Source organism: Felis catus, chromosome F1 (assembly GCF_018350175.1).
Source record: "Felis catus isolate Fca126 chromosome F1, F.catus_Fca126_mat1.0, whole genome shotgun sequence".
NCBI classification, from domain to species: domain Eukaryota; kingdom Metazoa; phylum Chordata; class Mammalia; order Carnivora; family Felidae; genus Felis; species Felis catus.
The window spans coordinates 36,480,514-36,497,257 of NC_058384.1; the positions used below are offsets into that span (position 1 = coordinate 36,480,514).

At 33.2% G+C, this 16,744-nt stretch overlaps 1 protein-coding gene across 5 annotated transcripts in view; it reads right to left on the reverse strand.

Annotated features, from left to right (window-relative positions):
* The window catches only part of DENND1B (DENN domain containing 1B), a 268,689-nt gene that overhangs the window by 41,208 nt on the left and 210,737 nt on the right, over window positions 1–16,744 (reverse strand). For all 5 annotated transcript variants that reach the window (XM_019821935.3, XM_019821934.3, XM_045048956.1 and 2 more), the window contains one exon: window positions 5,980–6,070. In XM_019821935.3, coding sequence (XP_019677494.2) covers window positions 5,980–6,070 — 91 coding nt within the window. The remainder of the gene's footprint in view (window positions 1–5,979; window positions 6,071–16,744) is intronic.

Here is a 16,744-nt window from a genome sequence, read left to right on the forward strand (position 1 = left end):
GACCAATTCTTTTTTTAAAAATTTTTATTCAAATTCCAGTCAGTTAACATACAGCGTAATAGTAGTTTCAGGTGTACAATATAGTGATTCAACACTTCCGTACAACACTTGGTGCTCATCACAGGTGGACTCCTTAAAACCAGTTCTAAAAACCTAGTAATCATATATTTGGTTCCAAGTATGGTAATTTAATCAATAAAATGGTATTAGAAGGCAAAAAAAAAAAACACGATCTCAAGTAATGTTTTATATCAACTGACTTAGATTTCATGTACCTTCTTCATTTAAATGCTTAAAAAACATGGCTATTCAAAGACTATCTGGTACAAAGAATCCCTAAAACAGATTAAGGTCTCTTCTTTTTTTAATGGAGGTATAACTTAGATATAACATTATATCAGCTTCAGATATAGAGCATAATGATTCGATACATTGGGAAATGATCACCACAATTAATCTAGTTAAATCTGTCACCATACATGTTCTCCACTTGTGTATAGTTGTGTCCTTTTAAAAAATTCATTACCTTGCTGTCATAAAACAGAGGCAGAATGATTCCAGCCCAAGAATTTATTTCCAGCTGTTCTCTTTGCATTCCTAACCTACATCAGGCAAAATGTGTTCAGCTCTAAAATTACTCCTGTAATTAAAATCTTTCTCTACTTTAAAAAAAAAATCAAGAAACAACCCCCAATTGCTAGAAGCATCGCTTACAACTCAGTACGGCACTTAACTGGAAGAAAATATATGGCAAAATAATATTTTTTTCTAATTTTGTGAAATGATTATAGCAAAAAGTGTCTACTTAAAATAGCCTGTGTAAGTGAAATGTGCACTGTTCAAAACCTATGAGTTCCAGGTGGTATTTGGCCTGAACAATTTTTTTGAAATCATATTTCACTTGCAAAATGACAAAAATTCAAGTTATTGTATTTGTATTGTATTTATTTCTAAGGAGATTTTATTAACAAAAAAAGTAAACAATATAACTATATCCAGATTGTTCATATACGCTTACCTATTCAAAGTTCTCATCAGTTCATATATTTTTCACTTCTCTACTATAGATGGTTGGGTAGAAATCACACATTTAAGGGCTGGTTATCACTTATAGTATTCTGGGAAGAGTTTTATTTTCATTCTCTTCCCAAAATGAATTTAAGAAAGTGGAAAGAGAAACACTAACTTCTATGTGATAACTATTTAGCATTTTGGAATACTTGTCATCCAGAAAACAATTTTTTAAAGGCTCCAAACTACAAAGAAAATAGCTAGCAGAAAACTTCAGCGCAGTTAGAGAAGAGTATCTTATTTAGAGTTGTAAGGAATAAAAATAGCTCATATTCAGCTCTTCACAGGCCACTAAATGTTTTTACGTACATTACCTTATTTGAGCTGTGTTTTTGTACTCTAAAATAGGCAAAGCAGGTAGTGTCTTAAGCAGCACATTCCAAGCACAGTTCAATGAGGAGTCCAATAGATCAGGGGGCTCAAGTCCACTGTATCTTTGTAAACTATGCTATTTGGGACCAGTCCTTAACCTGGTTGCTACAATGTTACTTAGTATAGTACCTAGCATATCACAGACACACCATACCTACAAGTTTTATTGCAATAACTCGCCAAATGAGGAAACTGAAGGTTCTGAAGTGGCCCTAGGTCACAAAGATAGCAACTAGGGAATATTAAGAATCCGGGTATTTGAATTCCTGGTTAAATAGTCCTTCAGCCCAGAAATTCTACCTCTTAGACTGCTAAATAAAATATGATAAAACTTAAGATATATAGAGATTTCTTCTGTATCAGTTCAAAGTAATTACACTAGAAAGGAAAAGGGGCTGCTCAAAGCTGACACTTTGAGAAGAAACAGTTGACAGAATCACCAATAATAATCCAGAATTATATGCACGGGGAAAACAGGAAATCCCCAAATAAACTACTTAAAATGGTAGGGAAACATGTGGTACAATTTAGGTATTCCTATTTAAAATTTTTAAAAAGAGAGGTGCCTGGGTGGCTCACTTAAGTGTCTGACTTCGGCTCGCGTCATGATCTCATGAGTTCAAGCCTGATGTTGGGCTCTTCTCAGAACCTGGAGGCTGCTTTGGATTCTCTCTCTACTCCTCCCTTTCTTGCATTTCTGTTGCCCTCTCTCTCAAAAATAAATAAATAAAACATTAAAAAAATTATGATATTTGTTTCTTTAAATTTAGTGTCTTTCAGATTGAAAGCTTCTATTTCTACAAAATTTATGAGACAGGCACATTATTCTTTAAAAATGTTTTTGAGGCTGTTTTTCTTCTCAAAAAAATTAATGTGAATGCCAGAAAACTCTCTGAGTCTTTCCATTAAAGTAAATGGATTATGGAAATAATAAGTGTTATTGAGGAAATTCTTAACATTGTTCTCATTCATCATACCAGTGATTTTCTCACACTCAAGGACAAAATATCTTTGTTTCCCCCTTGTGCAAAGACTTCATCTTCAAATGTATTTGTTTGAATTCCAGTAATTTGTAGTTACTGTTCAAAAAGTATATAAATTGACCTAAATTGTTCAGTGAAGCCTGGAAAATGTCACTAAAACTGAAGATCACCTACCATCTCTTCAAATTCCTCTGATGCCTTAGGCAGTAAAAAAAAAAAAAAGAAAGAAAGAAAGAAAAGAAAAGAAAAGAAAAGAAAAGAAAAGAAAAGAAAAGAAAAATACTACTATATAAATAAAAGACTGATCAGAAATATATCAGAAAGTAATTAAGAGACAAATGCTACTAATGAAGAACAACTACATGCTTCTATATAAAATCAATCTGAAAATATTTCTATTTTTTTACGTTTAAATAATTGGAAGGGGATTTAAAAACTAGTCTTATTTTAAATGAAAAAAAATATATAAAAAAACACCTCCATGTTCTTAACTACTCAGTATTCCTTAGCTACTTTTTCATAGACCAATATCTGTGTTTACTGCATCCTCTGCTCTACTTATGTCCCCTTTTATTACCTTTTAGCCTCCATGGATACTCTTCCCTTTACATACTTCCTGATATTTACATTACTTTCCTCTTAAGGTTAAATGTTCTACAAAGGTCTCATGAAAAACAATTGGGAGTAACAGGGATTTCTTCACAGTCCTGACCACAGGGACTCACAGGATAGCAAACGGATTTTGGAAACCTGTATGCATTTCAGTCTTTAACCATAGTTCTAGATTCAATGTGAATCTAGATTGAAGGTGTAATTCAATAATTACACGGTTCCACTATGCTCATATTAACTTTATCACAACCACATATACTAGCATGCAACTAGCCGTTGCAATGACACAGAAATTAGATGACACAGGGGAGAAATTAGATGCTTCTCTGAAATTCCCTAACTACTTTTGCTTAAAGGAACATAATTTTTTCTTCAGCTTTAATGAATGTCGATTTCTCTTACGGTGATCTTTCTTAGGGCTTTATGTTTCAAAAATCTTCAACAGATAATCAAGAGACAGGAATTTTACTTTTATCCAATCACAGTAGAGAAGGCTTGACTACTACTCTTGTTTACTGAATGTCTTCTAATTAAGAAGATCTCTTATCATAAGAAAGCAATATATTATAGTTATTAAAGCAAGAGCTTGGAAGCCAGACAGATACATGTTGAGTTCAGATTCTAGCACTACTAGCTGTGTGACCTTGAGCAAATTACTGAGATAAGTGCCCTCATAAAAACAGGAATAGGTAATCAAACTATTTCGTAGGTGCTGTGAGGATTAAATGAGATCAAGTTTGTAGAGCTCTTGTAAGAGATTCTGTCACATATTAATATTCAATAAGTAGGAACAATTATAATTATTACTATGAGAGAAGCGGCAGTTATAACCATTTACTTCTTTGAAAAATAGTTCAATATCATGATAAAGACATCTTATTTCTTACAAATGCAGTCTACATGACAAATGTCTAATGTTCTTTCATATATATATCATCGTTTATAAGAACATTACTAATTTTTATTAGATTATTCACATTTTTATTTCAAGTCCTAATAAATTGTGCTTTATTTTATACTAAGAATAAGCTCTCTGTGTCTCTAAAATAATAACCTAAAATATAATAATTAAAAATAATACTTAATAGCTAGGCACAATTTTTAATATACTTTCTTGCTGTACACATTGAAATTAATATTTGTTGAACTACGCTTTCCTTTTGAATCAGTATTGCCCACCCTCCCACCAAACTAAAATAAGTGTTCAAAACCTTTTTAATTTTAAGGAGGGACAATAAAGTGGTTGGCATGAAATTGTACTGAAAATATAGCAGTCTCTAAGTCAGATGCCAGCTGGCGATCAATGTTCCATTCTTTTTAAACCATAAGACCTTTATTGAACAATGTTAGTAACCCCCTCACACCAGAAAACCCATCTACCTTCTATTCTATTCTATTACAGAGGAATCTGGACCAATGGTTAAGACTACAGAATTTAACTATACAAAACGATCATAGTTCTACCCATTACTGTCACAAGATGTCATCTTCAATTCCATAGAAGATACTAGCCCCACGGGTCATAAAAATAATGAGACAGCAGTTATATAAATACTGAATAGATGCCTCAAGCAATTTGTCCATGAGCTGACAATATTTTGCTTGTCTGAGTTGAAAAGTAAAAAAGCCTTATTTTAACACAAAAGTTCCATTGAAGCTAAATTTTTACCCATGAGCTGAGGAAAGCAAGGAGCTGAATGATTCCACACTTGGTTGACTTGCTGAGTCAAGTAAACTAAGTTTTTCCCAAAGCTAAATGCTTTCAATGAAATGCTGTACTTACACCAGAGGAAGATCCATATGCTTAGTTCATTTGGACCTCTCTTCACGAACAAGTTATCTCAATGTTTTGTATATTTTTATGGAGCAAAAATAAATCTTATTTGAGAATAAAATCACATTTTGGCAAATGTGTAGATGAGTACTTATTACTACGTCTTTTCATGTTTTATTTCTCAATTCTAGCAACTATTTATTCACACATAAAGACATTTTCTTCCCAAATTAAACTTACAAATAAATAGAAAAAAATTACTATTATGCCAGCTGAAAATGAACACACCAGAGACTGTTGTTTGTTTGGTTCACCCTGTTCTCTAGAACAGTGCCTAGCACATAGTAAATACTTAGCACAAATACTGGCTGAATGAATGCATATGACATTTCAAGGACTCCAGCAAAGTTCTCTGCCAGAGTCAGGACTATATACTGGAGCAATCACGTACAAAGTACCAGTTCGTAAGTCATTAACCGCCTAGAAATTACAACGTTGTTTGAATACTTACATATCAAATAGTGTAATTAATTATATTAAGTTTCATTACATTAAATAAAAATGCAGTATCACCTAACTTATGTTTCACACATACAAAATAATACGACGCTTTCCATTTGTTAGTGAGCACTTTTTACAGTGACAAGTGTAAGCACATGGGATGGTAAACTGAAAAGTCTTTTCCTCATGCTGCAGTGTTCTGCAAAGCAAAAAAAAGGTAAAGGCTTCTATAACAACACACTCACTTAAAATGTAAAAGCAGCTGTGGTATTCAAATCTTTTGTTTTATATTATATTACAATCGAATATTTCAACTATAATCTCAGTTCTTTAATTCTTACTTAGTATTAGCCAGCACTGTGGGTTTTTTAGCGGGGAATACTAAAGGAAGATATAAACTAATTGCATTTCAGTGACATTTAGTTCTATTACTATTAGGAGATTATCCAAGAAAACAACTACCAATTCATGAGACCATCTTAACACCTTGAATAATAAAATAAGTTAATACCACAGCTCTTATAAGATGAAAAAAAAATGTATCTAAAACACTGTATGTTTAAGAAAATACAACTGTTTATGAAGTAGATTGTATCAGATACAGGAGCAAAAATCAAGGCAATCGCTACTCAGAAAACGGATAATCATACTGAAACTAGTCTTTACCTCCACAAAAGCCACCTGAAGTGATTTCCTCTTCAAATACATCAGAGAAACCCCGTCCTGCATTTAATTTTGCCAGTCGACCATCAATAAACTGAAATTAAAAAGTGTCAAATACGTTAATTTCCACTTTCTTAAACTTTTACTTATATCAAAAGATTCATATCAGACACTCATAAATATAAAATATGCACATATATGTACAGGTATACACACATCTACATGTACATGACAAGAAAACTCTCAAACATTGAAACAGCAGGCACTCAATAAATAACAGCTAATTTATTAAATAAAAAATGTACAGTACAGACTCTTACTTCATTAATAAGAAAAAGAATGTACTATTTACTGGCATTTGGTTACTTTCTATTTTGTTGATCTATGGCATCTGAAATTTCTCTTTCTTGGATTATAAAAAAATATTACAAATGTTTTGAGGTTTCTCCATTCATAATGAAGGTAAAGTATCTTTAAGCCTCCCTTGCATAAGAGACAAAGGGTAACCATAAGAAAGATTTAAATGATGTCTGAAGCGTAGACTTGAAGATTTGGAGACTAATATAAAATGTTCATTTTCATGCTGGAATTAATCCTGGCTACAATTTTTTTTTATCCTGGAAATTTTAAATTTAGTCAAATTAAAATAAAGTACCTTGACTTTTAAAAAATTCTCACACTCTGTTCTAGTTTAAAAAAAATACAGTTCTCTATTTAAATGAAATTTAATACTAATTCTAATTGAGTTCTATAGAGCAATACAGTTTTCCTCAGGCAGCAATTTAACATTTAATGGTTTAACCATTTAATAGCAGTAAGTTACACCAGTTAAAAGACTTTGGAACAGAAATCTCTTGCAGACCAAAATTAAGACACAAATGAATCAACAGTTTCCAGTTCAAAATGCGGTTTAACTACTTTTATATTATTACAGATTAATTTTGACCCAAGAGGTGGCAAGATGGGTTTAAATAGACATAGCCTATAAGGATATATAGTCATAGCTTTTTTTTTTTTAGTATAAATTGCTTTCATAAAAATTAGAAAATTTTGAGAGCTAGGTACCACAGATTACCCATTTTTAGTCTCGTTATGCTTGGCGTTCAAAAAATTTCTGATAGTATAAACAAATATGAACATGGAGTTTGGAGAATGAAAGGCTTACATCACATCTCTGCCACTTACTAGCTTTATGATCTTGGGAAACTTGTCTCTGAGTCTCTGTTTCCCCTCTATAAAATGGGAATAATAATAAATATCTTCTAGTGTTTTGTAAGGGTTAAATGAAACAATACGAAGTACCCAGACTGCAGGCACAGAATAAATGTTAAATACTAAAATCCATTTTTCCCACGACCACCATCACCTTTCAATCACTATTAATTTCCGAGTTTACAGGATCACTGTGGTATCTTTAATATCTGGCAAATGCTTAACATATAGTTTGAAATGAATGTCTGCTGAAAGACTGAAGTATACCGAAACATTGTGAACAGTCCTATATTTACACGATTTTAAAGGTAACTAATTACAACATATAGAATTATGCATTTCATTCTATCTTGAGATAAAACGTGGTAACAATGTACGGCTACATATAATAAATGGTTAATTTGAAAATAAAGTGGTTTAAAATGCTTGCAAAATTTGACTTTCACAGATTTTCAACATAACATTATAAATCAAACTATAGTGGTCTAATTTGATGGACTAAGTATCGTTGTGAAAAAAGTAAGGTGAAGCAAAATGATAAATTTTAAGTAATACATTACTGATGAATGGCACAAAGTAAGACATCCTTTTAAGGGACTTAATTTGCTTTAAAAGATTAAGACTACAAGACTTTTTAAAAGGTTTTCATTTTTGTGTTTACTAGAAATAATCCATCCATTTTCGTTTGAGTGGAACAGTTCAACGTCTAAAAAGAGATAAATCCCCAAACTATTTACTGATTATGCATTTTCGAGCATGAGTAACTACTTCGTGTTACTGAACTCGTGAATCGAGCCAATAAAAATTAATCACTTGGTAAAATGCCACGTGTTATCACTGACTCTGCAAACAATCCTGTCAGTGACAGACACTTATCTTTCATGAAAATGTTTGTTTTTAAAATAAAAGATGGATTTTGTACGTATATATTCTATATATGTACACCCAAATACAGACACCGAGGAGTAAGCTGAGAAGTGGTATTAATGGAGAAAAATGCTGAAGGCAACAGTTCTCTAAATTCCTTTTTCTATTTTTAATTCAACAACCAATAACACCTTTTTTCTTTTTTCTCAAGTGGATGGGTCCATGGTCACTCCGTTCTAGTAACTTTGGAGGATTTCATAGTAAGTAAAAAACGATAAGAGCATTTTTAGCTACTTTTGCAGAGAAGTAATTTTGAACTAAAAATATTATCTGTTGGAAAGTTATGACTCTATAATGTGCTGTAAACTGTCGCTTGGCTAGTAGTTACCCATATAATAGTAAACACGTATCTTTGTAATTGTTAGTTTTGGAAGAATTGGTTTGGAATTGCAAGTAATGACAAGTAACACTGTTAATAACAATGAAAGTGCCGCAGATAAAACATAACATTAGGTTGCAAGTAGATTTTTAAAGGAATTTAAGAGTTTGCATTAAGATGATGCTTTTTACATAAATCTTAATATTTTGCTTTTCATTCCAAAAGTGAAAATTAAAACCTGAAACTAAACATGCTGAATAATCACACCAAATCATAAATAACATAATTGGAAATCTCAAAAAAATCATAGACATAATTCCATAGCACAGATTCCACAATTTTCTTATAAATTATAAGTAGATAAAATTTATTAAAATAAGGATATACATAATTATCAAGATCAGTAATAATATTCTCTCCAAATCATCAATAATTGCAAGAATTTTATTAGTCCTTAGGACACAATCTTTTTTTTTTAATGTTTATTTTTGAGAGAGAGAGAGAGAGAGAGAGAGAGAGAGAGAGAGAGAGATCAGGGAAAGGGCAGAGTGAGAGACAGAAAGGATCCGAAGCAGGTTCCATGCTGACAGCAGAGAGCCCATTGTGGGGCTCAACTCAGATCATGACCTGAGCCGAATCAAGAGTCCGACACTTAACTGACTGAACCACCCGGTGCCCCCTTATGACCCAATCTTAAAGTAGTGTGACAGGTTATAAGATAAATGTTTTAAGTAGCAAAACTACTTCCTGCTACTCTTTGTGATACTGTAATTGCTAAGCTTTTTCAAAGTGTTCTGACCTTCAAATAACCATCTTAATATGAAATCCAAGTCCATTTAAAGAAATTATCTATTGTTTTAAGTAGGCTTCAGTGAATAATATTGTTAAATGAAAATGGACATTCACCACATTGATTTTTAAAATATAATTCAATATAAAATAAAGGTTTTAAAAATGCAACAAAATAGGGGCCCCTGGGTGGCTCAGTCGGTTAAGCATCTGACTTCAGCTCAGGTCGCAATCTCGCAGTCCGTGAGTTCGAGCCCCGCGTCGGGCTCTGGGGGCTAATGGCTCAGAGCCTGGAGCCTGCTTCTGATTCTGTGTCTCCCTCTCTCTCTGCCCTTCCCCCATTCGTGCTCTGTCTCTCTCTGTCTCAAAAATAAATAAACGTTAAAAAAAAGGAAAAAAATATAAACAGTAGACTTAGTGGTAAGCTTCTTTATAAATATATATATATATATATATATAAATAAATATATGTTTGTATATACAAATATATATAACTATATATATATAGTCTGTGAATCTGATGTATACATAAAGAATATGTTCTGATCAGATTCACAGAGTAAACTTAAATATATGGCCAGTAGACAATGTATCTTTCCTCTATGAGACAAACTGTATGCTTTTCAAAGGTCTTTAATTCTTCACCAGTCCGTGCATTTCTGGCATTTAATCTAAAAATCCAAAACAAGTTATGCTATTAATCGGTCAGTGTTCTAAATGCCTTTAGTGGTCTAGACATATGTTACATAAATATTTAATTTCCATCAATCCATCAACACTCTGAGGATGACAATAATTAAATTTTAATATTCTTATATGATTTTTAAAGATTTTGACTTTAAAGGAGCTCAAAAAAAAAAAAAAAAACACTGTTCTGGGGACAGAGGGTCGGTGGTGCAATTCTTTACCAAGCTGGGGAAGTGGGAATGAAGTGCTGTTTTTTGTGCTAACGTGACAGTCTTGTTACTGAAGCAAGGCAACAGAGGCACTGGAGCATCCCAGTAAACAAATCTATACTCCCCAATTCCTTTTTCAGCCTGGAGGAAAAATTAACATATTTCAAAATTTATCTCATATTAGAAACTCTTCTTGGGCACAAATGTAAGATAACCAGTATAATAATGGCTTGAGAGCTAGAGAAAAATACATTTTTAATGAGTCAGAAATCTTTAGCAATTTGGAGAAAACATTTACATACAGTAAAAAATTATGCTTCAAAAATACATTAATTTCTAGCGGATCTTTAAAATCTCTCTTCTATATAATGCTTTAGGGCTAAAAAAGAATAAGTAGTCTAATTTAAATATTTCTTCTTATAAATGCTCAGTAAACCTTGACAGGTTAGTGAAAACTACACTAAAGTGTTACAATAAATTAAGTCAACAGATATCTATAGACACCTGCTAGATGCAAGGCATTCGGTTAGTAGCTATATATAAACACAAACTGCGACAACAAATGGGAATAAGGTGGGTCAGTTTAGAGCTAAACCAAGAGAATTAAGCACATGAGGAAACAGAAATAAACTGTTATTTTTATTCCATTTCAAATATTAGGTAAATAAAACTGTAAAAATACTAAATTACACTACCATGGTATAATGAACAGGAAAACACTTTGAAGAGTATAAAAAACCCATTCAGTGCAATTTATTATTAGAACTGATAATTTAAAACAACATTAATGGAACAACAGTATCCTCCAGGATATATCAACAGATAGGCTTTAAATAATTTGCAACAAAATGAAGTCAAACTTCATGACCACCAGACCATAGAATTAATTTAATCATTCAATTCAATATAATTAATTCAATATCATTCAATACCATTAATTAATTCAATCATTAATTCAATATAATTCAATGTTTACTACAGGCCAGGTACTTTTCTAGATGCCTGAAATACAGAAATGAAAAAAAAAAGACAAAAATTCAAGCCCTCGTGAGCTCTCTTTTTTTCTTGATGAGCCTACTGAAGGTTAGTATTTCATTTATCTTTTCAAAGAACCAGGTCTTAGTTTCATTGATCTTTTCTAATGTTTTTTTTAAAGTCTTTATTTTCATTTATTTCCTCTCTGATCTTTATTATTTCCTTCCCTCTACTAACTTTGGACTTTGTTTTTTTTTTTTCTAGTTCCTTTAAACTTAGATTGTTTAATTTGAGACTTTCTGGTTTCTTGAGATAAACCTGTATGTCTCCTCAGGCAAGGGCAATAAAAGCAAAAATCAACAAACAGGACTGTGTCAAACCAAGAATCTTTTGCACAGTGAAGGAAACCATCAACAAATTGAAAGACAACCTATGGAATGGAAGAAGATATTAGCATATGATATTAACAGATAAAAGACTGATATCCAAATTATATAAAGATCTCATACAACTCAATAAGAAAAAAAATGTTTTTTAAAATGGGCAGAGGACCGGAATAGACATTTTTACAAAGAAGAAACACAGATGGACAATAGGTATTTGAAAAGATGCTCAGTATTATGAATCATCAGGGAAATGAACATCAAAACAAGGTATTTCAAAACTGTCAAAATGTCTATTATCAAAAAAAAAAAAAAAACCAAGAAACAAGAAGTGTCAGTGAGGATGTGGATGAAAGGAAACCCTTGTGCTCTGTGGGTGGGAATATAAATTGGTGCAGACGCTAACAGTATGGAGGTTCCTCAAAAAAATTAACAACAGAACTACCACACTGTCCAGCAATTCTGGATATTTACTGAAAGAAATATTTTTGGGTATTTATTCAAAGAAAATGAAAACACTAATTCAAAAAGATGTATGTACCCCTATATTCATTATGACAACAGCCAAGATATGAAAGTGACCTAGGTGTCCATTGATAGATGAATGGATAAAGAAAAGTGTGTATATATACAACAGGATATTACTCAGCCATAAAATGTATGAAATATGGCTATTTGTTGCGATATGGATAGACCTAGAGGGTATTGTGCTAGGTGAAATAAGAGAAAGACAAGTGCTGTATGATTTCACTTATATGCGGAATCTAAAAAAGCAAAACAGATGAACAAAACAAAACAAAACAGACACAGACTCACAGATACAGGGAACAAACTGCTTGCTGCCAGAGGAAAAGGGGGTGGGAGCATGGGTGTGAGAGGTAAAGGGATTCAGTACAAACTTCCAGTAATCAAATAAATAAGTCACAAGGATGTAAAGAACAGCATAGAGAATATAGTCAATAGTATTGTAATGACTCTGTATGGGGACAGATGGGGACTAGACCTATCATTATCATTTCATAATATATAAAAATACTGAATCTCTATCTTGCACATCTGCAACTAATATTGTATGTCAATTATAATTCAATAACAAAAAAATCTTTTGTGATGCTTAAATATTTAGTGGGGGAGAAGGGGAGTGAAAGCATGAAATAAATACATTACGTAGCGTGTTAGAAGGTGATGAGTGTCGGACAGTAAGATAGAATTGCATAAGGAAGGTTGGGGAGTTTGGGGCAAGGAACTTCCAATTTTAAACAGTGTGGTCAGGGCAGATATTATGATGAAGGTGGCATCTGAGTCAAGACTTGAAAGCAGTGAGGAAGTAGGTCACATAGTTTATGGGAGAAGACGATCCCAGGAAAAGGGAGCCATCGGCATAAATAACGCCCTGGTGCAGGAGCACGCATGCAATCAGTAGGTCTGTAGGAGGCTCTGGGTATTGAGAGAAAACCCAGACAACCATGATGACCACTCTCACTTTAAAGTCATAACCTGCCATTTCCAACGTGCTCTGAATGATGCCAGACAATTCTGTTTTTTCTCGAGTCCATTCACTCTCTGACTTCGTATTTTCTCCCTCCTTAAATACCCAACCACTTCTCCCATTCCCTCTCAGCTGATCGTGCTTCCTAATTACATGTAAGAAAAACAAACAAACAAACAAACAAACAAACTGAAGCCATTAAGAGAGAAATTCTGCAAGCTCTAAGCAGCACATGTGCCCAGCCCCTTCGCCTCGTCCTCTCCCTGTCTGTGCCTTCTGTCCTGTTGTGCATGAAGTAACTGCTCCTCACGACCTAACAATTTTTCCGTTTTCCTGAATATAGCTTTCTGTATCCACCAGATCATCCCACCAGGCTCCACACACATGTTATTTCTCCTCTTGACCCCATTTACTTCTCTAGCCATGCCCACTTCTGCATTGCGCTTTACAGTAAATCTCAAAAGAGCTGTGAGTATTTTTATCTTCACTTCTTCTCCCATGCTTCAGCCACAATTTCTGCCTCACCATTTCAGCAAACTTGCGCTTGCTGAGGTCATCAGGTCTCCACATTACTGAATTCACTGGTCAATTCCAGATCCTTATTTTTATTCACTTGTCACAAGACTTTGACAATGTTGATCCCTTCTTCTTTGGTATTCTTTCTCTACTGCTCTGAATTCTCTCCTACATCACTAATCACTCACTCTCCCTTGGCCTCCTTCACCATTGCCTTCTGCTATTTTCCAGTCCATGGGCCTCTTGCCATTTCTCTTTATAGCCACTCCTTTGATAATTTCACTTGGTCTCCAGTCTAATGACTTTAAGTTCTCTCCATGCTGATGATGCCCAAATTTCTATCTCTAGTATAATTTTCTCCTCTGCCTTACTTATCCATTTGCTAACCAATATCCTAGTTGGATGTCTAATAGACATCTCAAGCTTAATATGGCCCAAACTGAACTCATTCTTCTAACCAAAATATTTCCTGCCCATAATCTTCCCCATTTCAGTAGAATGACAGCTATTCTACCAGTTTCTTAGACAAGAAATCATGGAAACACCTGTGAGTCTTCTTTCTCCCATTTCATATTAAATCTTTCAGAATATCCACTGACTTTATCTTCAAAGTGGATCCATAATCTGACTTCAGCTGTTATCCTCTTTCCTGAGCCAGTTCTTAAATGCCATCACTTCTCACCAAGATTACAGCAACAGCTTTCCAAATCTTCCTCTCTGCTTCTATCTTTGACCACCTTTCAGGTAGTTGTTCAAATGCCACATATTCCATGAAAATCTACACTATTTTAAATTCCATCCTAACCCCCAATAGGACCCCCCTTCCTATTCTATTTACTTTTCCATAGTACTTAATCTTTGAACACTCCACATAATTTATCTATTGTCTGTCCTCTACCTACTAAAAATAAAAGATTCACAAAGTCAGATAATTCTATTTTTCCTTGTTCTCCAATATATCTTAACACTCAGAACACTACCTCAAATATAGTAGACACTCAAGTTATACTGCTGACTTGAGAGAATACAGAATAATTAGATGACTGTTCCCAAAACTTTAGTGTATATATTGTTATGGCACCTCATTAATAATGTAGATTCCTGGGTTTTAATCCAGGCATCTTGAATCAGACATTTTGAAGATGAGACTCAAGAATATCCATTTTTATTGGTAAACTGATGATGATCATTTGAGACCCCATTTAGAGAAACACGTTTTAAAATACTAATTGAAGTAAGTTAGCAAAGGATGCTAAATATATATATATTTATATAAATATATATATTTATTTATATTATTTATTATATTATAATTATATAATGATTATATTTATAATATTTATTATATTATTACATAATATAATAAATTTATATTATTTATTATATTATATTATTTATATAAATATATATTTTTATATATACATATATATGTGTATATATATACACCTTGTCCTGATAAGCTATCTCCCCTTGTGTATTCCTTCCTCCTGACAGTAAGTCTCCATATCTTTCCTATGCCACATTGTTTTATTATTTTTTCATGTTATGAAATAAGTGCATCATACAATTACCATCTCCCAACAATTCACATATCAAATGTTTCCAAATACTCCAAACCTATTGAATCTTTAGTAGTAATGCATATATTGATCTTAGCTATAGATTACATACCATACATAAGTACCTTCATGCTTCCTTTAAGGATGTAGAAATTCATAGGATTCTATTACTTACATTAAAAGCTTTCTAAAATCTTCCAAAATCGCTAGCTGACATAAAAGGGAGACATGGCTTTTGACTCACTCCTTTTTAAAAATTTTTTAATGTTTATTTATTTTTGAGAGAGTGAGAGACAGAATGTGAGTGGGGGAGAGGCAGAGAGAGAGAGGGAGACACACAATCCGAAGCAGGCTCCAGGCTCTGAGCTGTCAGCACAGAGCCCGACGCGGGGCTCGAACTCACAAACCATGAGATCATGACCTGAGCCAAAGTCAGACACTTAACCCACTGAGCACCCAGGCACCCTTTGACTCACTCCTTTTATTCAATATCTTATAAGTCAGAGAAAGTGGGCCATAACACAAAGTATACAGAGTACACTGGATGTCACTGAATTTTCATTTCTACACCCTACACCGTTATGTGACTCCACATTTAAGTTACAGACACCATTCGGTAACACTTGACAGTAACTTGACAGTTATTTGACAGTAACACTTGACTCCTACAAGTTTTGTATTATCCCTAAATTAGCGTCATTATAATCAATTTTATAAGCTCTTCCATCAAAACTGTCAAGACATTTTCATATCTATTCCTTATGACAAGGAGTCACTCAACAGTTTTTATTTATTTGACAATATTAATGTCTATCATGTATTAAATATTAGGATAGAAAACAATGATCCTTGTCTTTACAGAGCTTACAACTTGAGAAAGCCAAACAAATTAACCTGGATTACAATCTAAGTTCATAGATCAGGTTCAACAAATGTTATTTTCATTTCTTCATAATTACTGTCCTTTACTCTCTTGCTCTTTGTTAAGCATCTATTACAATCCAAGTTATTTTTTTTCAGAAGTAAGAAATTAACATAGATATAGTGCTATTAAATAATCTGCAGACTGTATTCAGGTTACACTGGTTTTTCTACTAATGTCTTGTTTTATTCCCAGGCTCTAATCTTATCTTTTCCATTTGTAACTCATCAGTCTTTCCTTGCCGCTGGTGATCTATACACTTCTGGAGAGTACTGCTCAATCGTATTGTATTGTAGAATGCCCCTCAATGTGGGCTGTTCATGAAGACATGAAATCGTTTTCAGAGACCTAATAGTAAATCACTTAGAATGGCTGTAGCAAAGGCATCTGGACAGGTATTCCAGACAAAAGGGGAAGAAGGATTTTGTGTGCCAGGCTAGGGGTTTGAACTTTATCCTAAATATAATAGGAAAAATACAAGATTTGCTTTTCAGAAAGAACAATTGTTAATATAGAATGGAGGATAGCTTACGGTGGCTAAAAACAGTTATCAGTTATCCAACATAAGTCATTGACATTGAAATGAGAGAGAATAAAACAATCTAAGCAATATTTAGAAAGATCAATCAATGGAACATAGTAAACAACTGGAAACTGGATGCAAGAAAGGTCAGCAGTGAACACATGGGAAAAGAAGACTCCTCATTATCTGATTTAGGCAACACGGTAGCACTAGTTCCCAAAAGAAAGGATGCAGGAGGGACATGTATGTGTGTACATG